Genomic DNA, 26,249 nt, shown 5'->3' with positions numbered 1-26,249 from the left:
TTTGTATGCATGTGATTGAAGCTGGAAAATAAAAATGATAAAGAATGACTCATTAGAGGAATTGATTTATATCGGTAGCTCTTGTTCTTATCCACGTTATTAATAATAGCCAACATGCTGCAACAAGGATAAACACATCTCAATACTATTTTACTTTAAAAATTATTTCTTAATTATGAATATAATAATATATATAATCCAATACCATATTTCTACAAGAATATCTCACTATAACACTTCCAGTGAGAAAAAAAAAGTAAGAGTAATAAGAATCTCTAGTTGTTTAGACACTTGTTTTAATAAATTAGACATATGTTCTAATAAATTATACATTTTTTCTAATCGATTGGACAGTTGTTCTAATTAATTAGACCTAGCATACAAGGAAAGTTCTGGTAGATTTGATCCTTAATTGATTGGTGAAAATCATAAAGAAATAAATGAACTAGGTAATAAAACTATGCAGAGAATTAATGAAATCAAAATAATCCAACAAGTTTATCAAAATAAACCTAATGGTTTTCTATTGCACAATCCAAGAAGAGTGCATCAAAATAAACCTAATTGCTTTATATTGCACAACAATATTTTTAAAATATTGCACAATCCAAAAAAGAGTATTAAAATAAACTTGATTGCTTGATACTATACATGATTTCGCAGTTCACAAATTCAACAAGGATGATAAACATGTAAACGTATCAAGTTTGCAAAACATAACCAATATTTGATACTCTACTGGCAACACCTTAAAGCAAAAAATTTGCATCAGAGCCCCAATGTATTACCAAGAAATGAAAACATGATCGAAAGAATAATATTTGAAGAACTCAATATAATAGCAAATCATTAAAATAAGAGAAATTCAAAAGAGTGAATCATATATAAATTTCAGATATTTGGTAAAGTTTGCATGTAGCAATAAATTTTAAAACCGTGTTGTTTAATTGGGTGACGTATATACTATTTCTTGCTTCCTACTTTTTATGAGAAGAGACACTGCAAACCGACACATATCTAGATTTAGTTAAGAAAGAGATGGACATATACTATATAACCATAAATACTGAAGCTCTCCTAATACTTGTATTCCTTCTGCAAAACACAAAAATCGTCATTACCTCATTACACTCTAATAGGACACATATGTTTTTAGAATGTACATTCGAGGAAAAAAAATGACACTCTCCAACGAATCATTGAGCAAAATGTCCACTACAATCCTGTAAGAATATTCCATATGACGTCTAGAGGAAACTTATGAAGAAATCCAAAAAAATAATATCACCCGATGAAAGTACAACAACAATAACCAATTGCAGTCTCTTATGTCATTTAGCTCCCCTTTTGTCAAGTTCTTGCACCAATTGCAGATTCTATGAGGGATACCCATACGGGAGAGGTGATTTTTAGTTTCATAACCTCTCTCCCATGAAACATCAAGCAGCAGAATGTCCACGACAATCATCTAAGCACATATTCCATGTGACCCCTACATGGAACTTGCAAAGAAATCGAGAAAACAAGACCTTAATATATACAAAGAAACATGAAGAATTAATAGTCATAGTAGAGATCGCCATACGAAAGTACAACAATCAATCAATTATAGGCTCTTGTGCTCAATTAAGCTTCCCTTATGCCAAGTTCTTGCACCAATTGTAGATTCGCTGAGGGATACCCATATAGGAGAGAAGATTTTTAGTTTAGTCTTATAAATCACATATGACAAGAATAAAAATGAAAAAAGAAAAAAAAAATTATGTGGTGTTCTATGCAGCAATAACAGAATTATCAACTAACGGGAAAATTTTCAATCTCATGTGTTCTATATGCAGCAATAACAAAGAAATATCATCTTACGAGAAAAGATTGAATTTTATGTACATCACCGGATAAATGAAGGGTATAGAAAAGCATCCTCAAGTCCATCGAAGCTTGACCAAAAGTCTAAAATATATGTTTTCCAAACACTATGCAGGCCCACTCAAACCCTCATAGAATTATCTATAATCCAAAACAAAGACATACGACATACATACAAGTTAGAAAGACCATGCAACATTCTCTATCGAAACCAACAACTAAAAAACTACAATAAAATATTATCAAAAGTTATATTCCTCTCCAGAGGATAGAAAGAACTAGAATAATTGATATTTGAGAATGATACCAACCATGACATATTGAATTATCATTGCACAAACCTACATGTCTAAGAATTTGTCGAGGTGAAAAAAGACAAGGATTAGCTCAAGAGAAGGGTTACCATTTCTTACATGATGCTAGAAGTGTAATTCTCCAAACCATGTGGCAAATCAGCTATTCCAAATTCCTCCATCTACAGAAAAGCATGCTGCTTATTATGCTGACAAAATAGACCCTTACACATTTCTTACATGATGCTGTGACAGTGATGTCAATAAAAAAAGAGGGAAAATGGCCAAGTGTAATTTTGCAAATTAAGTGGCAACAAAATGATGCCACCAAGTTATTCTTCCTTACACCACTATGACAGACATGTCAATAAAAAAAAAGAAGGAAAAGGAAAATGTAATTTTTCAAACCAAGATGAGGTCGGTGGAACAAATGATTCCACCAGTCTAGAAGAGTAAAGTAACCAATACTGCACATAAATAAAATAGAGATTCTTAAGAATCAACTAAACTTAAAAAACAAAAAAAAAGGATAGAACAAAGAAAGATGAAAACCAACCGAATAGAAAAGCGCCAAGCCTCCCGAATTCTTCATATTTAGTACAATCTTGATACAAAAACTCAAACTCCAATACTACCAGGACACACCATCAAAGGGCAAATACCCTCAATCCCAAAACAAATATTTAAAAAAGTGACGAATTTTATCCCAAGGTTGAATGGACAACTTGCCACAGGCCAAAGCACACCATAAATTCATGGATTGCCTCTCCTTTCTCTCCCATGAATAAATTAAACTTAAAAATCAAGGATAAAACAAAGAAAGATGGAAACTAACAGAACAAAAAAAAAGCCTTCTGAATTCATCATCTTCAGTGCAGGTAGAAAGATATACTCTAGAATCTTGTATGCTTCAACGTTCCAATTCCTGATATAAAAACACAAACTCCAATACTACCAGGACACACCATCAAAGAAATAGTATCCTCAATCCATAATCAAACACATTGTAAGAAAGGTTGAAAGGACAGTATGATAACCTCTGCATGCCACAGGCCATAGAACACCACAAATTCAACCTGTGTCTCCCTTATAACACCCACCAAGAAAACTCAGGATCGGATTTATGTAATTGCTGAGTATCAATAAAAAAGACGGAAATATGAAGTGTCTTTCTTAGTAGATAGCTGACTAAATTAAACCATGACATCACAGTCGACAAAACACTATGGTTAATTTCCATCACAATTTAAGCTTCCACCTAATACAGAGGAGCCCTTAGGCCAGGGTAATGAAGACGATATCATTTTAGGAGTATAAATGTAAAAGAATCATCTTACCTAACCAACTTATCAAAAATTCCTCATTTTTGGAAGAGCGGAGTTAGCCCATAATCTTGTATGCTCTAAGCCAAAGTAAAACTCATGTCACGAATATAGAAACACAACTAAACACAAATGGAAGAATTGCGTATTATAGAATAATGCAGAATTTTATCCCAAATATGATAGGAATCAAGCGTGTATGATGAAACAAAATACTGAACTGTAAAGAATTCATAATCTAAGTAGAGATCACCAAATTAAAACACATATCCAAATATCATTATGGTTCACATGTCCTTGTTGATTCGATCACAGAAGGAGAGTAATACAAAGCAGAAGAAATACTTGTCTCCAACTTTTCCGCTTCGGATGACGAATCAAAGAAGAGCACTGTGATTAAGAATTTTTATGTAGTACATCAAAACCTATGCAACACTTACTCTGTCAACACTTGACAGATATACAAAAATTTATACTGTGACAAATAAGTTGTAGAAAAAGAACCAAGAAAAAAGAAAGAATAATAGGATAATTCTTAAAACCACCAAGTCGCAGATCAACATAACAAAGAAAGACCCACCAAGCTGCACCAACTTCATGTGGTACATCAAAACTCATGTAACACTTACTCTGTCAACACATGATAGATATACAAAAAATCATACTGTGACAAATGAATTGTATAAAAAGAACCAAGAAGAAAGAAAGAATAATTGCATACTTCTTCAAACCACCAAGTTACAGATCAACATAATAAAGAGAAGCCCGCCAAGCTTCCCCAACTCCTCCAGAATTATGGAAACTTATTCCCTGTCAATATACAGATCAAAATCCGTAGAACTAACTTCTCCGGAATTACGGAAACTTATTCCCTGTCAGAATACAGATCAGTAGAACTTTCTCAACTGAAACAGCCAAGTGCAAATCATTAAGGAGTAAATCGAGAAGTCGTGCAATAATAAGAATCTGAAGAATATGAAAATAATTCGCAATTCAGGTAGAGGCTTGATTTAGATATCTAGAAATCAAATCGCCGCAAAATGGGTAAATGCATATCTCAATATTCTTTTATTTTTAAGAGCATTACTCAATCATTGAATAATGATAGAGGCGAGGAAACTATATCCTCAATAAAAACCGAGCAATGTGAAGAGAACTCGTGAACGACTTAAGAATATTAGACTTTCAATTATGTCAAAGAAAAGTGAAGAATTTATAATAGGAGTAGAGATCACCAAATGAAATTGTAGATTCTGATGCTACATAGGCTCCACCCCATAGCTCTACTACAAATTAGAGAGATAATGTTTTGGGAGAAAACATTCCTATTTTTATAAATAGCAAATGATAAGAAAAAACATATAACAAAGGAGGAAAATCAATAGAACAAAACAGAGCCAAAACGCTGGCAGAAAAATCTCGTATGCTTCAACATTCCACCTCTTGATACGAAAACTCCCAACACTATCAAGACACACCATCAAAGAACAAATATCCAATTGCAAAACAGATACAAATGTGAGAAAAAAGGCTGGTTTTGTCCAAAAGATTGAAAGGATATTGGATTGTATGTTAGCCTCCGCTTGCAACAGAGCCAAGGCACACCAAAATTTTTTAACAGCGCCAAACAATAGTGTAACAGCAGTGTTTGAGAACTGCAAAGCTCTTGGTGTGCATAGATAGGGCTGTTGAGGAAGAACACCATTTGAAGGTGTTAATCCGAGTACCACCAAGCAGAGTCTGAAATGTTTTATTCATAACAATGAATTAGGTATGATTATATCAGTGACAATGAGTTTCATAATTGGTATATATCGATAGATACCGTGAATCTGAGTAAGAATGTGTCATAATGATATGCAGAAGGTTTCTTGAGACTTAATTCTTTCTGTTGTGCCATCCCAGAAGCAACACTATGATCAAAGAAGTAAAGTCCTGCTACCATCAAGGCAGGAATAAAAGCATAAAAAAATCTATGTTGGAGAAACCTTCCCCGTGCCATGTGTCATATGTTACAATCTATTATTAGTTGATTAACATTTTGCGATTTCAGGAGTCATTTTTGAAAGAAAAAGGTGAATTACTTTGATAACTGTCCAATGGTGTAAAGATGTAGACATTTTTAACCCAATCAAAAAGGTGCAATGTGATTGATAAAGAAGGAAACTTTTTAAGTACACCAAACCCATGTAACAATAAAAGGCTCACCAGAAATGTGCAAGCTTTTTTACTGTCAAATTTAGAACATACACTTTTGCGGGAAAAAAAAATAGTATTGACGGTAAGAACCCCTAAGGCTGAACTATTCAACTAAACATCAAAATCAAAAGACTTATCCAAGTGAAAATTATAAAAAAATAAATCAGGAAGAAGTGCAATAAAAATCAAAACAAAAATAAGCCTGGGGATTGATTCTACACAATGCTATTGTTTCAAAACACAACTCTGCAGAAGAAGAAAAAGAGTCATTTCAGTTCATATGCATGGTGATGGATACCAGAAGCGAATACAAAACATGAAGGTCGAATAACAGAAAATAAAACATAAAAAATTATGAAAAATATGGTTTCAAATTATAGCAATACAGAATTGTTGTATACCAGACAATTTTTAAAGAAATCATCAAATCAAAACTCAGAGGCTCCACTATATTGAAAGATAGTTATTATTTAACAATTGTTGAAAACTAGAAAGATTTTAAAAGAAATCACCAAAACAAAACTCAGAGGCTCCACTCGATAATGACATATATTATTTTGGCAAACCATTGCAGAAAAACAAGTTCACAATTCGATTTGTATGTAATGTGATCAAAGCCGAAAAATAAAAATGATATAGAATGACTCATTGGAGGAATTGATTTATTCGGTAGCTCTTGTTCTTATCCACATTATTAAGAATTGCCAACATGTTGCAACAAGGATAAACTGTCCATAGAAAACTATGCATTAAATCAAAGATAATTGGAAGAACAGTCAATCAAAACCCGAACAACTCATCATTAGCGGTAAATCATTAATATAAAATCAGAAAACCCCAATATCATTACCATCAAGAGAATTAATGAAATCAAAATAATCCACAATCCAAGAAGAGTGTATATAAACCTAATTGCTTTATATTACACAACAATATTTTTAAAAATATTGCACAAACCAAGAAGAGTATTAAAATAAACTTGATTGCTTCATACTATCATTAGGTTAGTAACATCGTGGAAATATATACACAAACGCCTGATATAGATCAAGAAAATATCTAAAATTAACTAATGCAAAAGAAATGTAGAATTTTGAAAACAGTATTTCAAATTTCAATTTCCGCAACCAAAATATACAACTACAAGAGGTACAACAATTTTTTTTGTTTACTTAGTTGATTGAATAATGAAACAAATTAGGCTACTAGGAATAGTGATCAACTTAAAACAAATTAGGCTACTAGGAATAGTGATCAACTTAAAACAAATTAGGCTACTAGGAATAGTGATCAACTTAACACATGGTTTCTATTCAAGTAACCAAACACCCTAGAGTGATAATCAATTGAATATGATGAAATAAATGTACCTATTGAATAGTGTCAAAGATAAACACGAACATATAAATAGCATTGTAACTGAAGCTATAAACAAAAGAAAATATTGCTCACGTGATCCATGTTACACAAGAAATGCAATGTCATTATCCTCAGACTTGTAACAAGCACGAAACATATTTACTTTTCTTTGTCCAACATTGCTACTGCTAAAGGGGGCTGAAGATAGGTAAGAATAACTTTGTTGGGCCAGGGGCTTCCGGCGTCACGGGAAGAGTTGCCCTTCACATATTTCTTAAGGTGTTCCTTCAAAATCAGCCTCTCAATTTCTTTCTTAAGTTGGTAACAATCCTCAATGTGTTGTCCCTTAACTCTATAGAACTTGCACCATCTACCTTCAGAGGACGGCGTAGGGTGAAGAACCTCACATCACGGCGGGTGTTCAGGGGCATAAAATTCTCTGCCGTCTTGCCTAATCTTTAGGGGCATAAAATTCTCTGCCGTCTTGCCTAATCTTTTGAACGCAGTCTTGCTCTAGAGGTGTGAACCTTCGGCGTTGGGAACGCGCTCCTTGACGTCTCGCGCCTTCTTCTCAACGTTGTTTTACTTGCCATTTATATAACATTCTGCTCTAGTGACTACATCCGCCACTATTGATGAGATGTTTATGCATTAAATCAAAGATGATTGGAAGAACAATCAATAAAAATTCAAACATCTCATCAATAGTGGTGGATCATTAATATAAAAACAGCAAACTCCAATACATATACCAAGAACCAAATAAAACAGCAATATCAAGAAACAAAGCATCCAAGGGAAAAAGATTGAGAATACAAGAACTTGAATACCAAATAGGAGGGAGAGAACTAGAAGGATGTGTGTTCATCTGCAACACAAAGGAAAAAAAAGACTTGAGAATACAAGAACTTGAATAACAAATAAGAGAGTGATAGAACTAAAAGGAATCATGTTTTCATCAGCCGCACCAAAAAAAAGCAAGAGTAACAAATCAACAAATATATGCCTTTTAGGATTTAAAGAATACTTGAAGTATAAGAATTTACTAGAGATCGCTAAATAAAAACTGAGGCTCTGTGACAAATGACAATATTTTGCCAAACCACACTGCAGAAAAGTAAGTTCCCGAATCAACTCATGTCTTACAAATAGAATCCAAAAATAAAAATAGTGAAGGATGAATCCTTGAATATATTTGATTTATACAAACTCTCCTTTCTTCTCTCTCCTCTCTTCTCCATTGCATCAGGTATCTCCAAACATTCTAGACATTCAAATTTCCATCTGCAAAACAGACGCATGTCTCATTTATCCAAGAAAGAGGTGGACATATATAATATATAACCATAAATACTAAAATTCTCCTAAATCATAAACTCATAATTCTTAACACAAAAATCAATCCTGCCAGATTGTACATCATAGAACACCCCAAAACAAGTACATTCAAGAGAGAGAAAATGACTCATTAATCCAAAGGCTTAAACTAAAGCATATCCTTCATAATGTCGACCACAACTTTTAAATACCACGGTACATTCATAGCTTCATGGCTTAAGCTAACGCATCTCCTTCATAATGTCGACCACAACTTTAAATACCACAGTACATTCATAGCTTCTCTCGCCTGTAAAACATAAAGCAAAATGTCCTTGATAAATCTATCACAGCTTCCACAATATATATCCTCCCATGACACCCACAAGGAACTCATGAAGAAAACAAGTAAACTAGACCTTGAATAAAGAAATCATGAAGACGTAAAGAATTTATGGTAAAGTAGAGACCAGATGAACCACAACAGCAGCCAATTGCAGATTCTGTGTTATGTTATATGCAGATAAGAAATCCCATGTTTTATCCCAAATCGGCGGAATGGAAAGTATGTGAACCTATTAAGCCTACCATGGGTTCCAAATGCAAACTCAACAGATCTGACAAGTAGAGGCTAAGTATCAAAATAAAACAAAAACTGAAATGTAAAGAGTCTTGGTAGATATGACCAAATTAAAGCATAGCAACAATAAAGAGTAGGCAACACAACCTACAAAAGAACAAATTTACCATCCTATTTGCAAGGACATGTACCCATATGAAATGACACAGTTTCGGCCTCCTCCTAATACAAAGAAGTCCTTGGGCCACTGTAAGGAAGAGGGTGTCTTCTTAGGAGTATCATAATCATAAATCAAAAATAGCAATGAAGACACAACAGCAAAAGAAGAATATAGAAAAACCTCTCCCAACAAAGTTAAGTTGTCCCTGAACAAATCATCAGAATAAACAGCACACATACGGCATCACCAAGTTGTCTAAAATCCTATATGAAAAGGCACAGACTTCTTCCAAAATGAAGCATATAATAGTATTCAGGTTCCAGATGAAGGAACAGAAAAGCTTCAACAATAGAAGAAACACAAAAGTTTCAAACACCAACTTGGTGAAGAAACAGCAGTTCGGGAACAGATACATATACATATAAGAAAAAAATTATATCCAAACGATGAATGAGAAAGTATGATAATCTCAATAGACACAAATGGATAACATGCATACGGAAATGTTCATATCTAAATTCAAATCCCTAAATCAAGACTAGAAGCCCTTAAATATATATATCACAGCAGGAAAACATGAATATGTTCTAGTTTAATTTGTTCACAGCATAGAGGCAGTCATCTCCAATTTCCCTAACTTCAAACAGGAAAATTAACATGGTGCAGTGAGACTAGGTGCAGTTAGACTAGAAAAGAATGGTACTTCTGTGGTACACCAAACTCATGCAATACATACAACTACAACAACCTAATTGTTTCTCACTACGTGGTCTCCGCTACATAGATCAAACTCTATCATAATATTCTATCCAAGACCATTGTTTTTAACACACACATGTACATCAATATTTCACACTGATATTTCCTGTGACATTTAGTGGTCCACAAGAAAAAAAGTTAATAGTAGCATGATTCTCCAAACAACGCTAATCAGTAGATCGATGTTACAAAAAGAGTCCACCAAAGTTGTCCTAATTTATCCAGAATTAGAAAAAAAGTGCACTGTCAAATTAAAGTTTGAAAACCAAAATGTAAGAGAAAAGAATTACATATATGGTAAGAAAACTCTAAGGCTTTATAGTTATAAGTTATAACCACCCCCTCACTGTACTCAATAAACCTATCCCTCACGTGTAACACCCAAGTGAAAATCATAAAGGAATAAGGCAATAAAACTATGCAGAGAATTAATGAATTCAAAATAATCCACAATCCAAGAGTTCATCAAAATAAACCTAATTGCTTTATGTTGCACAATCCAACCAATCATCGAGCAAAATGTTCACGACAATCATCTAGGAATATTCCATATGACGTCTACAAGAAACTTATGAAGAAACCCAAAAAAATAAAATCGTAATATATACAAAGAAACATGACAAATTAATAGTCATAGTAGAGATCACCCGATGAAGTACAACAACAACAATAACTAATTGCAGCCTCTTGTGTCATTTAGGCCCCCCTTTTGCCAAGTTCTTGCACCAGTTGCAGATTCTGTGAGGATACCCATATGGGAGAGGTGATTTTTAGTTTCATAACCTCTCTCCCCTGAAACACCAAGCAGAATGTCTACGACGCCTACATGGAACTCACAAAGAAATCGAGAAAACATGACCTTAATATATACAAAGAAACATGAAAAACTAATAATAGTCATAGTAGAGATCACCAGATGAAAGTACAGCAACAACCAATTTCAGACTCTTGTGCTCAATTAGGCTCCCCTTATGCCAACCAAGTTCTTGCACCAATTGCAGATTCGCTGAGGGATACCCATATGGGAGAGAAGATTTTTAATTTCATCTTATATATCACATATGACAAGAATAAAAATGAAAAAAGAAAAAAGAAATTATAACAAAGGAAATGGCAAATCAACAAAATTAAAAAATTCCTTATCCTCGGGATAGAGATGTTCCCTAAAATCCGGAATGGTTTCTTGTATGCCTCCAACTAAAACATGACGCACCATTAGAGGACAAATATCCCAAATACCAAAACAAATAGACCATATGTGACCAAAAAATAGAATGTTCTTTCCCAAAGCTATAGACAGAAAGAATGTGAACCTTGACTGCAGATATAATCAGGTTCCATAGGTTATCTCCTGTGTAATATCCAAACACAGAGACTAAGGACATGACAAAAGTAGATGTTGCGTATCAAAATCAAACAAAGATCGAAAGGAGAAGAGTATTGATTTTGTGTAGCTTAATCGAGATTGGAAGAGAATTGTGCAGCAAAAGCTTCTAATTCTGAGAATTGTGCTAATTCCAATTTTAATTTACCCGCTACTTGTTTCATGGCTTTTATTTGATCCGCCGATCCAACTCTGGAATCGGAAATACCCACATTAATTACAGGTCTGATCCCAGCATTGAATAAATCGGCATATAAGAATATTTGACCATCTGTAATAGAAATGACATTAGTAGGAATATAAGTTGAAACATCTCCGGATTGGGTCTCAACTATTGGTAAAGCAGTCATACTTCCTTCACCTAACTAAGAACTTAGTAGAGATGACCAAACTAGAGTGTAGCAGCAGAGAGAGTACATAGCCCACCAAACTAGAGTGTAGCAACAGAGAGAGTACATAGCCCACAAAGTATGAGGATTCATAGGGAACAAAATTCCGCCCAACTCAAGAGATCATGTAATGATAATTTTGGTTTCATCCTAATAGAAAGTCTTTGGGCCACTGCAACAGAGAGGATATCTTTTTAGGAGTATGTATCATAATCATCTTAAATCACAAATAAAAACATCATAACAGAAGAATATAGAAAACCTATCCAGAAAAAGTTAAGTTCTCCCCATCCAACCAACCATCATAACAAACAAAACATCTTATAAAAAATTCCTCAACTTGGAAGTGGAAAAGTAATCCCATAAATCTTGTATGTTAAGCCAGACTATAACTCAGTTCCTAGTATAGAAACGCACAAAAGCTTCACTGCCCGAAGAACTGCAAAAACTTAGACACAAGCATGTAAGTAAAAAAAAACGCAGATCCTCAAAAGAAGATCTCCATGCCTACACTTTGAGAACAGCAATCAACACAAGAAAACAAGAACAAAAAAACTGAAATCAAAGCACAGCAAGAAATGTGAAATTAATGGCATCTACTAACTGAGAAAAGGTATCAATACAAAAATCCCTAACAACCTCGTTCATAGCAGCCGGTCCAAGAAATCAAGAACAACAAAACCTGAAATCAAGCCTTCGTAGAGCAATTAACTCGCCAACTCATCAGGTAATCAAGAAAAGAGACAAAGTATGGCACAAGAACGAGAACAAGCAAACTATGGAATCAAGAAATCAAAACCATACCCTCTCCTGCAACCACCAAAGGCTCCAAGGAGGAGAAAAACAGGTTCACTATTCAATGAAGAAATCTGAAACTATTTCTCGTTCTTAGGTTATCTCCTGTGTAACATCCAAACACAAGAGACTAAGGATTTGACAAAAGTAGATGTTGCGTATCAAAATCAAACAAAGATTGAAATGAGAAGAGTTTTAGTAGAGATGGCCAAACTAGAGTGTAGCAACAGAGAGAGTACATAGCCCACAAAATTCCATTCAACTCGAGGGATCATGTAATGATAATTTTGGTTTCATCCTAATAGATAAGTCTTTGGGCCACTGCAACAGAGAGGATATATTTTTAGGAGTATGTATCATAATCATCTTAAATCACAAATAAAAACATCATAACATATGATTATAGAAAACCCATCCAGAAAAGTTAAGTTCTCCCCAACCAACCAATCATCATAACAAACAACAGATCTTGTAAAAAATTCTTTAACATGGAAGGGGAAAAGTATCCCATAATCTTGTTTGTTAAGCCAGACTATAACTCAGTTCCTAGTATAGAAACGCACAAAAGCTTATAGAAAACAGAAACCACCAGCATGTAAGTAAAAAAATCCCTAGGATGAATGAGAAAGTGTGAAAATCTAAGCAAGTGTCTTTGTCACCAAGTTAAGTAGTTCACACCGCAGAAGAACTCATCATCTCCAATATCTCCAAATTCAGACTGCAAACACTCAACACCCCGCAGAAGAACTCATCTCCAATATCTCCAAATTCAGACTGCAAACACTCAACACCAAATGAATCAACGGCAAATGATACATTTACTCATATATTTTACAGTGTCATGTCCATTGTATCAAGATTCGGAGAAAAAATTTGATTTATCTACGGGAGAAAAAATTTGATTTACTTATATATCAAGAACTCTTAACTCACTGCATAACGGGAGAAAAATAATTGTTGTCTCAATTAAAACAAAAATTGAAATGTTAAGTATCTTATTAGTAGAGATGACCAAATTAAAGCATACAACACAGCCTGCAGAACATGCTGGTTCTTTGGAACAGATGCCTATCCAATTTGCAGGATCTTGTCCTCAATCTGAAAAATTATTAATTTAAGCTTCCACTTAAAACCAGGCGATATTGATTTAGGAGTACAAGTCATAAATCACAACTAACAATCAAAACAATAAACAATAAAAGAATATCGTCACTCCCTTGCCAATGTGTCCCCAACAAACAGATTGTCAAAGCAAATAACACCAACCAAGATGTCCATTTCTCTTTTAGAACTACCTTTTTTGAGTTCTCTAATTCTCTTTCCACAAAAGTAACAGCTGCTTGCATCTTCTCGTAGATTTCAATATCACTACGTTTCTTTCGCACTTTCAACCAATTTTTTCTGATCATCAGACCCTTGAGGAAGAACACCATTTGAAGGTGTTAATCCAAGTAGTCCACAAAGCAAAGTCTGAAATGTTCTATTCATAACAAAAAGTTAGGTATGATTATATTAGTGATGATGAGTTTCATAATTGGTATATAACGATAGATACCATGAATCGGAGTAAGAATATGTCATAATGATATGCAGAAGGTTTCTTGAGATTGAATTTTTTTTGTTGTGCCATCCCAGAAGCAACACTATGATCAAAGAAGTAAAGTCCTGCTACTATCAACGCAGGAATAAAAGCAGAAAAAAACCTATGCTGGAGAAACCTTCCCCATGTCATGTGTCATGTGTTACAATCTATTATTAGTTGATTTAGTCATTTTTGAAAGAAAAACCAAACTAGGCTTTATTTCAACGTGAATTACTTTGATAACTGTCCAATGGTGTAAAGATGTAGGGGACATTTTTAACCCAATCAAAAAGGCTCATGTAACAATAAAAGGCTCACCAGAAATGTGCAAACTTTTTTACTGTCAAATTATAGACCAAAAACCAAAATTTATATCATACACTTTTGTGGGAAAAAAGTAGTATTTACGGTAATAACCTCCAAGTGAAAATCATAAAAGAGTAAATCAGGAAGAGGTGCAATAAAAATTGAAACAAAATAAACCTGGGGACTGATTCTACACAATGTTATTGTTTCAAAACACAACTCTGCAGAAGAAGAAAAAAAGAGTCATTTCAGTTGATATGTATGGCGATGAATACCAGAAGCGAATACAACACATGAAGACCGAACAACTGAAAATAAAACAAACTACGTGTGTTCACAAAATTACATTTCCTGCAACACCAGAGAAAATAATAAATTAAGAAAAATGATTTCAACAGCGAGAAAGAATTGTTGTAAACCAGACAATTTTTAAAGAAATCATCAAATCAAAACTCAGAGGCTCGACTATATTGAAAGATAGTTATTATTTAACAATAGTTGAAAACTAGAAGGAGTTTAAAAGAAATCACCAAAACAAACTCAGAAGCTCCACTCTATAATGAAAGATAGAGATTATTTTGGCAAACCACTGCAGAAAAACAAGTTCACAATTCGATTTGTATGTAATGTGATCAAAGCCAGAAAATAAAAATGATATAGAATGAGTCGTTGGAGGAATTGATTTATATCGGTGGCTCTTGTTCTTATCCACATTATTAAGAATTCCCAACGTGCTGCAACAAGGATAAACACATCTCATTACTATTTTACTTTAAAAAGTATTGCTTGATTATCAAATGAATAACTGTCCATAAAAAACTATGCATTAAATCAAAGATAATTGGAAGAACAATCAATCAAAACCCGAACAACTCATCATCAGCGGTAAATCATTAATATAAAATCAGAAAACTCCAATATCATTACCATCAAGAGAATTAATGAAATCAAAATAATCCACAATCCAAGAGTGTATCAAAATAAAACCCAATTGCTTTATATGACACAACAATATTTTTAAAAATATTGCATAATCCAAGAAGAGTGTTAAAATAAACTTGATTGCTTGATACTACAAGTGATTTTGCAACTCACAAATTCAACAAAATATGATAAACATGTAAATGTATCAAAACTGCAAAACATAACCAATATTTCCAAATTAAAGTTCGAAAACCAAAATGCAAGAGAAAATAATTTATATATATGGTAAGGAAACTCTAAGGCTTTAGTTATAAGTTATAACCACCCCCTCACTGTACTCAATAGATCTCTCATGTGTAACACCCAAGTGAAAATCATGACGGAATAAATAAACTAGGCAATAAAACTATGCCGAGGATTAATGAATTCAAAATTAATAATAGTCATAGTAGAGATCACCAGATGAAAGTACAGCAACAACCAATTGCTGGCTCTTGTGCTCAATTAGGCTCCCCTTATGCCAACCAAGTTCTTGCACCAGTTGCAGATTCGCTGAGGGATACCCATATGGGAGAGAAGATTTTTAATTTCGTCTTATATATCACATATGACAAGAATAAAAATGAAAAAAGAAAAAAGAAATTATAACAAAGGAAATGGAAAATCAACAAAATTAAAATATTCCTTATCCTCGGGATAGAGATGTTCCCTAAAATCCGGTATGGTTTCTTATATGCCTCCAACTAAAACACGACACACCATTAGAGGACAAATATCCCAAATACCAAAACAAATAGACCATATGTTACAAAAAAAATTGAATGTTCTTTCCCAAAGCTATAGACAGAAAGAATGTGAACCTTGACTGCAGATATAATCAGGTTCCATTCGTTATCTCCTGTGTAACATCCAAACACAAGAGACTAAGGACCTGACAAAAGTAGATGTTGCGTATCAAAATCAAACAAAGATCGAAATGAGATGTGTAGCTTTATCGAGATCAGAAGAGAATTGTGCAAAAGCTTCTAATTCTGAGAATTGTGCTAATTCCAATTTTAATTTACCAGCTACTTGTTTCATGGCTTTTATTTGAGCCGCCGATCCAACTCTGGAATCGGAAATACAAACATTAATTAAGGTCTGATCCCAGAATTGAATAAATCGCCATATAAGAATATTTGACCATATGTAATAGAAATGACATTAGTAGGAATATAAGCTGAAACATCTCCGGAATGGGTCTCAACTATTGATAAAGCAGTCATAGTTCCTTCATCTAAGTGAGAACTTAGTAGAGATGACCAAACTAGAATGTAGCCACAGAGAGAGTACATAGCCCACAAAGTATGAGGATTCATAGGGAACAAAATTCCGCCCAACTCAAGAGATCATGTAATGATAATTTTGGTTTCATCCCAATAGAAACATCATAACAGAAGATTATAGAAAACCTATCCAGAAAAAGTTAAGTTCTCCCCATCCAACCAATCATCATAACAAACTGACACATCTCGTAAAAAAAACTCTTTAACATGGAAGGGGAAAAGTATTCCATAATCTTGTATGTTAAGCCAGACTATAACACAGTTCCTAGTATAGAAACGCACAAAAGCTTATAGAAAACAAAAACCACCAGCATGTAAGTAATAAAATCCCTAGGATGAATGAGAAAGTGTGAAAATCTAAGCAAGTCTCTTTGACACCAAGTTAAGTAGTTCACACCGCAGAAGAACTCGTCATCTCCAATATCTCCAAATTCAGACTGCAAACACTCAACACCAAATGAATCAACGCCAAAAGATTCGGAGAAAAAAATTGATTTATCTACCGGAGAAAATTTTTGATTTACTTATATATCAAGAACTCTTAACTCACTGCATAACGGATTAGACGCCGTCTCTCAATTATCAAAATCGTTAATAACAGCAAGAACTGTGAAATTAATGGCATCAGGAAATCAAGAAAAGAGAGAAAGTAGGTCACAAGAACAACTAGCAAACTATGGAATCAAGAAATCAAAATCATACCCTTTCCTGCAACCATCAATAACAAAAAAAACCTCTTCATAGTAGCAGCTAAATCAAGAAAGAAAAGGACGACGAACCCTAAAATCGATATATCACAAATCAAACAGATAAATCCGAGCAATGTACAATGGAATGGAACGAGGGAACCGATGGTTATATAGGATGCGGAGTCAAGATAGACGGCTAAGAAAACACGGATGGTGGAACATTTAATGGTCACGATGCAATTAAAATAAACTGTTTGACGCGTATTTTAAATAAGGCGGTGTCAGATCCGCTGGATAAGATATCGTTGGAGTCGTTCTCGGGTTGCGTACCAAGCAAGCACCAAAAAAACTGTTTCATATTTTAGTTTAAAAAATGTAAAAATATTGGGAATCATTATTAATTCAATATTATATATTTGTATAAATTGTTTTGGATTTTTTACCAATATACCCCACTTTTTCAAATAAATTCTCAAAATAACCCAGTTTTTAAAAAATTTCCTAATATACCCCACTTTTAGAGGGAAGCGCCAATCCAAAATTGCAAGGAGGCGCCAATTGGATTGGCTAGGGCACCTGCCCTAGCCAATCCAATTGGCGCCTATGTGTATTTTTTAAGAGGGGGCGCCAATCCAATTGGCGCCTCCCTTAAAAAAGCCTCAAATGAAAAAACTTCCAACATGAAAGTTGTAGATATTTTCAAGACAATGAATTTGGATATAAATTTTGCATCATTTGGATTTTTTATGAGAAAGTTATGGGCAGTTGAAGTTGGACTTCTGAGTTTTTTAACTGTTATCTGAGTCATAATGTTTTGTATTATTGCATGTGTTTCTTTTAGGAATATGAATTTTTGTCCAACATAACATTTGAAGTAGACATCTTAAATTTTCCATTGCACTTGGTCCCACCTCAAAATAATTAAAAATTACTGAGTTAGGTCCCTGCGAACTTGACCCAAAATTAGGGTTTCTGTCAAAACAAGTGTAAGTGAATTTTGCCAAAAGGGACCAACTTCAAGCCCTTTAGTTTGAATGATAAAAGCCTCAAATGACAAAACCTTCAACATAAAAGTTGTATATCTTTTCAAGATAATGAATTTGGACTAAAGTTTTGCATCGTTTGCAATTTTTATGAGAAAGGTATGGGCACCTGAACTTGGACTCTTTGCACTACGCCAAAAAGTGCTTTTGGCAGCACCAAAAAGAAAGCGCTTTTTAAAAAAAGCGCTGTAATAGCTTGAAAAAAAATTCGCCTATGTAAAGAAAGCGCTTTTAAGGTAAAAGCGCTCTTATAGGTCTCCACTTATGAAAGCGCTTTTAAGGTAAAAGCGCTCTTATAGGTCTCAGTCTCACATCTATGAGTTTCACACTTATGAAAGCGCTTTTAAGGTAAAAGCGCTCTTATAGGTCTCATGGGTTTCACACTTATGAAAGCGCTTTTAAGGTAAAAGCGCTCTTATAGGTCTCAGTCTCACATCTATGAGTTTCACACTTATGAAAGCGCTTTTAAGGTAAAAGCGCTCTTATAGGTCTCATGGGTTTCACACTTATGAAAGCGCTTTTAAGGTAAAAGCGCTCTTATAGGTCTCAGTCTCACACACTTATGAAAGCGCTTTTAAGGTAAAAGCGCTCTTATAGGTCTCATGGTAAAAGCGCTCTCATAGGTCATTTATAAAAATTATAATAAATCTAATATTACAAAATCCCTGACTTTCAGAAATCCCTCTTTCACTCTCTCTCGTTCGAAGCTCTCGCTGCCCTGGAAAAAATTCCACAGAGTACCTGGAAATCTCAACGATAAACACTGCAAATTTGAAAGAGACTGCATTCGAAAGAGAAGGATTCAATACCTGGAAATCTCATTGCGTTTTAAGGTTAGGTTTTCGTGTCTTTCTGTTTTGCCCTAACTTTATGCAAATTTCATTCTCCATCTTTTCAGAAATGTCACACATTGCTTTAACTGCATCACCCACCGTAGTCGCTTTTCACCGTATGCTCTATTTCTCTTCTATCAATCATCAAATTATCGCTGTTTTCGTTTTCCTATTTTAACAATTACTGTAAATTTCAACACTATCGGATTCACTTTTTCTTCTTCTTTCTATAAGGTGGAGCGAAACAATGGAGCACGCTGTTTCCGAGTAGCTGGAGAAGCAGGGGAATCAATCCATCCTCATTTCTAAATTCCACCAGAAAACGGTTACCGTTGCGGTTTTTTGCTTCTGAAAAAAATGGCGTCAATGGAGGTGTTGTGGATGAGATATCTGAAACAGTAAAGGCGCACACGGATTTCGTTTGGCCTGATAACAAGGTTTCGTATGGTTATTTTTGTTAATTTTGGATACTGAAGTTGTATAGAGTTTGCTAGTTTGTTTGTAATTGTATGTTTATTCTCTGATTCACGTTTTGCAGAAGCCTAGAGTGTGTATTTTAGGTGGTGGATTCGGTGGTTTATATACTGCTTTAAGGTTGGAATCACTCCAGTGGCCCGAAGACAAAAAGCCACATGTGAGTATTCGAACATTCAAATTCAATTCAGTTCTTTCAAGTGTGTGGAAATTGATGCAAAATCTGTGATAGGAATAACTTAGGAGCATCTTTCTTGATGAGATTATGTCTCGGTACAGAACATTCATCAATGGAGCAAAAGAGAAAAAAAAAGAATCATATAACAACGTGGAAATGCCTTACTCCTATATTAGTTTCCTTAACAAGTTCCCTAATGACACTCTTTAGAATATTCCTTATATTTATATTTAGTGGAGCATTATGTTAGATTGTAAGAGATGAGAGGAACTGAGTTTAAATTTAATCCCAATTATATGTTATGATTGCATGGTGAGGAATGGATTAGGAGTATGTTTGGATTGACTTATTTAAATTTATCTCCTGACATAAGCACTTGTGAGTATGTTTGAAAGAACTTATGGAAACAGCTTATGACATGGCTATAAAATGTTTTCAACTTATATCTATAAGCTCTCCATGATAGGTTATGAAAACAACTTATAGCTTATAAGAGTATAGTATAACTTTATTTTATCTTTTATTATGGAAATAGTTTATACTAAAACCACTATATGATAAACACTTATGCTATAAGCGCTATATTGAACTGTTTATCCAAGCTGAGCTTAACTCTCATGAATCATGGTAAGCTGCAATATATTTTGTTCTTATTTTGCAAGTTGATTGTACCACTCATTATAAATCTTGCTTATATCCTTGCACTGTGGCTTAGTTGTTGATTTTTCTGCACTTTTTCTGAAAAGCAATGTGTGACATTTCTGAAAAGATGGAGAATGAAATTTGCATAAAGTTAGGGTTGGATTTATCGAAGTCAAGAACTTAGAGCAATGTCTCATATTTTGGCAATCCTATTACATGTTGGTTTGAATGAACAGTTAAACTTCAAAATGTACATTCATATTTTGGCATAACTTTGTCTGCTACAGTCATATTTTGGTTCTTACTTGTGAATTGAATTTCTTGAATGATCGATTACTTGGTTCTTGAATTGTTCATGTGCATCATATAAGTTTCTTGAATTGTTTTATACGTTATGACTTATCCTTGATGTTGTTTTATATGTACAGCGCTCATTCCCTGTGTTTCCGTGAGTTTGACCTTCTCGACGTTGCTGTTCGGTAAATCCGAGGTAAATTTCTTCCTCAAATTACTGGTACACTGTGATGAATTTGTCTGAAATTGCGTGAATATGTTGTGTTTTCTTGCTCCGTATTCATTCCGTGTATACTTTGGGTTTTGACAGAAACGCGTTATACCGTTTTGTACCCTAATTACTTTGCGTTAAAACCATGGATAAGACATGGATGTATTCCAATCGATTGTCGAAAGAGTACGAGAATGGGGTATCGAAATTTGTTAAGTTTGCTATTGCGCACGCCAAAGACCCCAATCGAATGACATGTCCTTGCTTGAGTTGCTGTTATGGGAGTCAGGTTGACGCCGTTCAGTTGGCATCGCATTTACTACGGTATGGAATTGATAGAAGTTATACATGTTGGAATTTGCATGGTGAGAAAAGTAACGAGAATGTTGAATCGGGGTATAATACGACCTATGCTTCAAACGACGATTGCACAGATACATATGATTATGATCGAGTCGAAGAGATTGCAGAAGCGCTTGAAGAAGATCTTAAGGACTGTCCCAAAATGTTCGAGAGGTTGGTAAGCGATGCAGAGAAACCGTTGTATAATGGTTGTACAAAATTCACAAGATTGTCTGCGTTATTAAAGTTGTACAACTTAAAGGCGGGCAATGGATGGTCGGATAAAAGTTTCACAGAGTTATTAGCTCTTATGAAAGATATACTACCAGAGGATAATGTTCTTCCCAATCGAACGTATGAGGCCAAAAAGATGTTGTGCTCTATTGGCATGAGCTATGATAAGATACATGCCTGTTCAAACGATTGCGTTTTGTTTCGAAACGAGTATGCATCGTTAAATGAGTGTCCTAAATGTGGTGCCCCTCGATATAAGAAAAAGTTGTCTCCAGCAAAAGTCTTATGGTATTTTCCTATAATTCCGAGATTTAGACGCATGTATCGTAGTGAAACCGATTCAAGACACTTGACTTGGCATGCAGATGAAAGAATTATTGATGGAAAGTTTCGACATCCGGCAGATTCACCCCAGTGGATGAAAATTGATAATGATTATCCTGAATTTGGAAAAGAAGCAAGAAACCTTCGCTTGGCATTGTCTACTGATGGAATGAACCCACATGGTATTCAAAGTATCTCGCATAGCACATGGCCTGTGATTCTTATGATTTATAACCTACCTCCATGGCTATGTATGAAGCGTAAGTACATGATGTTATCTATGTTAATTTCTGGGCCTAAACAACCAGGGAATGACATAGACGTATACTTGACACCCTTAATCGAAGATTTAAAGTTTTTGTGGGAGAACGGTATGAAGGTTTATGATGGGTATAGGAAAGAAAGTTTCAACTTGAGGGCGATGTTGTTTGGAACAATTAATGATTTTCCAGCATACGGAAATCTATCAGGGTACAGCATTAAAGGTGAAAAAGCGTGTCCTGTTTGTGAAGACGGAACCGATACGATGCGATTGGACCTTTGTCATAAGAATGTCTTTCTCGGTCATCGTAGATTCTTAAATTCTAATCATCACTACCGTGGGTGGAGAAAAGCATTCAATGGAAATACAGAAGAAGGTAGAGCTCCAACAATGTTGACAGGTGATCAAATTTTTGAAAAGGTGAAGGACGTAAGTACTAAGTTTGGCAAGCCTTTTGCACATACACTTGTCAAGAGTGGGTGGAAGAAAAGGTCAATTTTTTTTGAACTGCCATATTGGAAGTCTTTGTATGTAAGACATTTCCTCGATGTTATGCATATTGAAAAAAATGTATTTGACAGTGTTATTGGTACGTTACTCAATATACAAGGAAAGTCTAAGGATGGCCTTAATGTAAGGAAGGACATGGTAAACATGGGAATGAGAACTGAATTGGGACCCGTGAAGAAAGGAAAACGAACATATCTACCACCTGCTGTTTACACTCTATCTAGAAAGGAGAAAAAAATATTGTGTAAGTTCCTAAGTGAAGTTAAAGTTCCAGAAGGCTACTCATCAGATATTAGAAGACTTGTGTCTATGAAAGACCTCAAGTTAAAGAGTTTAAAGACGCATGATTGCCATGTTATAATGGAACATTTTCTACCGATAAGTATACGTTCTATTCTGCCAGAAAAAGTAAGAAGCGCAATAACTAAATTGTGTTTTTTCTTCAAGTCAATTTGCAGTAAGATGATCGATCCTGCGATCTTACCAACATTGCAAAAAGAAATAGTTGTTACTTTGTGTGATCTTGAAATGTATTTTCCTCCCTCGTTTTTTGACATAATGGTCCATCTAGTCGTTCATCTTGTGAAAGAGACACAATTGTGCGGACCAGCTTATATGAGATGGATGTACCCTGCTGAACGTTATATGAAAATATTAAAAGGGTATGTGAAAAACCGAAGTCGACCAGAGGGTTGTATTGCCGAACGATACATTGTTGAAGAAGCGGTTGAGTTTTGTACAGAATATTTGTCAAATGTTCAATCAATTGGACTCCCCAAATCTCATATTGTTGAAAAAAAAGAAGGTAAACAGCTAATTGGAAATAAAGTTGTGACAGTATCAAGGGTCGAACGAGATCAAGTGCATTTGTATGTTCTGCACAATGAGATTGAGGTTGAGCCGTATGTTGAAATGCACAAGGGTGTTCTTCGAGGTTTAAATCCGAATAGAAATGAGAATTGGATAGTACGAGTGTAACACCCCAAATAAAGTAAAAGAATTATTTGATTAAGTGGATAATATTATTTTATGAATTTAATCAAATAAATTGGATTATTGGATTTATTATTATTATTATTTTGGAAAATATATAAGTGGGAAATAAGAGAAATAGTCTCATTTGGAACAGAAGAGTTTTACGTGGAAGTTGAGAAGCTGCAGAGAAGGGAGAAGCTGCAGAGCAAAGGCTGAAGAGCGGAAAAGCTGAAGCGTTGAGTTGCCGAATTATCTCAGGTAAGGGGTCTGAACCTTATTAAACAATAATATGCGAGCATTTTCATGATTTATGTAGGATTGTTGATGGACTTTGGGGATTTAGGGAGATTGGGAAAGTTGGGGTTTGTCGTCGTTTAAGGTTATGATGAATAAGTTGAATTAAGCTGAAATTGAATCCGTAGTTGAGAGTATTGTGAAATTCTGAGCGTATAGCTTTTACAGATTTAGAATCGGAGGTCCGGAAGTCCTCCAACGGCGGAAAAATGCGGAAACTCTGCATTCTGCCTTGTGTTAGCGCAGGAACTGCTGTTTCGTCTGCGTTAACCGGTTAACCCATGGTGTTAACCGGTTAACACTGTTACAATTTGTGAATATGTTGAGTTTTGCCTGCGTTAACCGGTTAACCTATAGCGTTAACCGGTTAACACTGTTGCGTTTTGCCTGGAGAGGTATTGTTGTCCTGCGTTAACCGGTTAACGTATGGTGTTAACCGGTTAACACTGTTCCAGTATTGAAAAATGACTAATTTTTATGTTGAAATTGTGATTTGGCCTATTGTGGTGGATTGTGATGAATCCATGTGTTAAGATGTAATGTTGTTGTTGTTTTGTTGAGTTGTATGTCATGCTATTAATGATGAAGATAACATGATCATATGATGTTGTTGTTGCTATGTTGATTATGATGCATGTTTGGTGTGCATGCATTTATGAAAGGCCGATGCCTAGTGATGAACGGACATGAGTTCCAATGATGTTGTTGACTCCGGGCTTGTTGAGAGGCTTGGTTCCTTGCGGGGAACCCGGATTCTATGGTGATGAATCTGGGAGTGGTGATCCTGTAGTTGGTCACAAAGTGGGTATACCGAGTCGTGTTGAGTCATGCATGGGTGTGTGCATTGCATTTGATGTGTTGTTTTGTTGATGTTCATGAGTTTGTTGATTATGATGATGATGATGAGCTGTGTTGGTATATGTGAAATATATAATTATGTTTGCATTTCTGTCGTTATATTATTATTTAATAATGTAATTCTCACCCCTTCTGCATGTGTTTATGTTCATCTATGATGAGCAATGTGCAGATAAAGAGGAGTAGCTGTTGTTGAGGTTCGAGGAATAAGTGTAGAGTTATTCTACAGAGTCGAGTCAAATGCTCTGGTCATGTGACACCGGGGATTATGGGATTCGATAGCCAAATTGTTTTATTTATGTTGTTTATGATGAATAATTGTTGAGATGTTTTGTTGAGATCATGTTGACACATTATTATAATAATTATGTTGTTGTCCGCTGCGAAGTTTTAAATCAAGTAAATAATATGTTTTATGTTGTGATGCGAAATTTGTTATGTTGTAAGGAAATGTAAACTCTTCTACATGTGTACTCTGATAACTTATTTAAATATGTCGATTGGGTAGAAGGGTGTCACATTAGTGGCATCAGAGCATGGTCAGTCCAGTCGAGTCATAATGTGATGTTTTCCCTGTTGGTCGATTAGTGTAAATGACACTGTCGATATTTAACGGTTGTGGTTGTGTTGTGCAGAGTATGGCTGGAGAAAATGACCGTGCGATTGCTGAGGCTTTGGTTGCTATGGCGCAGGCTATGCAGGCGCAGCAGAATCCGCCGGTCGATGAGTTTAAGAATTTGGGAAGGTTTCTGAAGAATAACCCTCCTACATTCAAAGGGCGCTACGATCCAGATGGTGCTCAGATTTGGCTGAAGGAGATTGAGAAGATTTTCCGGGTGATGACGTGTACTGAAGCACAGAAGGTGCAGTTTGGTACGCATATGTTATCTGAAGAGGCTGAAAACTGGTGGGATAACACTCGCCAGAGAATTGAAGTACCAGGTGCTGAGATGACTTGGGAAAGGTTCACGACGGCCTTTCTGGAGAAATATTTTCCTGCTGATGTGCGATGTAAGAAGGAGATGGAATTTCTAGAACTGAAGCAGGGTAACCTGTCTGTTGCTGACTACGCTTCGAAGTTTGAGGAGCTGGTGCAGTATTGTCCTCACTATAATAATGCTGATGCTGAGGGATCCAAGTGTGTCAAGTTTGAGAACGGGTTGCGTCCCGAGATCAAACAAGGCATTGGTTACCAGGAGATTCGTAGGTTTCCTACATTGGTTAATAAGTGCAGGATATTTGAGGAAGATAGCAAGGCTAGGACTGCTCATTACAAAAGTCTTAGTGAGAAGAAGAATAAGGATCGTGGTAGTCCTTATGCATCTCCGAATGGTAAAGGTAAGCAGAAAATGGTAGATGAGAAGAAGCCAAGTGGGGGAGGATCTTCCATAGCTGGTAAATGTTTCAAGTGTGGCGAGCCAGGCCACCGTGCTGATAGCTGTACCAAGAAAGTGCTGAGATGTTTCCGATGCGGTCAGACTGGTCATAGAGTTACGGAATGTAAGGATGCTGGTCCGACATGTTTT

General features: G+C 35.1%; 1 protein-coding gene and 3 long non-coding RNA genes across 9 annotated transcripts; 2 read left to right on the top strand and 2 right to left on the bottom strand.

The window, feature by feature from the left end:
• Positions 1–1,054: 1,054 nt before the first annotated feature.
• LOC127132424 (uncharacterized) lies at positions 1,055–5,346 on the bottom strand. Of its 3 annotated transcripts, none has more exons than XR_007806711.1 (3): positions 2,716–5,346; positions 2,270–2,341; positions 1,055–2,007 (listed from the first exon to the last, which is right to left on the bottom strand). It is a non-coding gene; the product is annotated as an uncharacterized LOC127132424 (long non-coding RNA). The 3 variants fall into 3 exon arrangements; XR_007806712.1 differs by having other exon boundaries at positions 2,270–3,561; positions 4,203–5,346; XR_007806710.1 differs by having other exon boundaries at positions 2,270–5,346.
• On the top strand, positions 5,249–16,180 carry LOC127132425 (uncharacterized). Its single transcript, XR_007806713.1, has 2 exons — positions 5,249–5,347; positions 14,020–16,180. It is a non-coding gene; the product is annotated as an uncharacterized LOC127132425 (long non-coding RNA).
• On the bottom strand, positions 6,968–14,135 carry LOC127132423 (uncharacterized). 3 transcript variants are annotated; one of them, XR_007806709.1, is made up of 3 exons: positions 13,979–14,135; positions 13,719–13,893; positions 6,968–13,521 (listed from the first exon to the last, which is right to left on the bottom strand). It is a non-coding gene; the product is annotated as an uncharacterized LOC127132423 (long non-coding RNA). The 3 variants fall into 3 exon arrangements; XR_007806708.1 differs by having other exon boundaries at positions 13,719–13,903; positions 13,979–14,128; XR_007806707.1 differs by having other exon boundaries at positions 13,719–14,043.
• A 2,791-nt stretch (positions 16,181–18,971) lies between the features above and the next one.
• Positions 18,972–21,095, top strand: LOC127132422 (alternative NAD(P)H-ubiquinone oxidoreductase C1, chloroplastic/mitochondrial). 2 transcript variants are annotated; one of them, XM_051061372.1, is made up of 4 exons: positions 18,975–19,241; positions 19,360–19,562; positions 19,664–19,759; positions 19,832–21,095. In XM_051061372.1, the coding sequence occupies exons 1-4, from the start codon at positions 19,163–19,165 to the stop codon at positions 19,835–19,837; spliced, it is 384 nt and encodes a 127-aa protein (XP_050917329.1). In that variant the 5' UTR covers positions 18,975–19,162; the 3' UTR covers positions 19,838–21,095. The 2 variants fall into 2 exon arrangements, with proteins under 2 accessions (XP_050917327.1, XP_050917329.1); XM_051061370.1 differs by having other exon boundaries at positions 18,972–19,241; positions 19,664–21,095.
• Positions 21,096–26,249: the final 5,154 nt, after the last annotated feature.

This window comes from Lathyrus oleraceus, chromosome 3, assembly GCF_024323335.1.
Source record: "Lathyrus oleraceus cultivar Zhongwan6 chromosome 3, CAAS_Psat_ZW6_1.0, whole genome shotgun sequence".
Classification (NCBI taxonomy): domain Eukaryota; kingdom Viridiplantae; phylum Streptophyta; class Magnoliopsida; order Fabales; family Fabaceae; genus Lathyrus; species Lathyrus oleraceus.
This window is presented reverse-complemented; position numbering and strand designations above follow the sequence as displayed.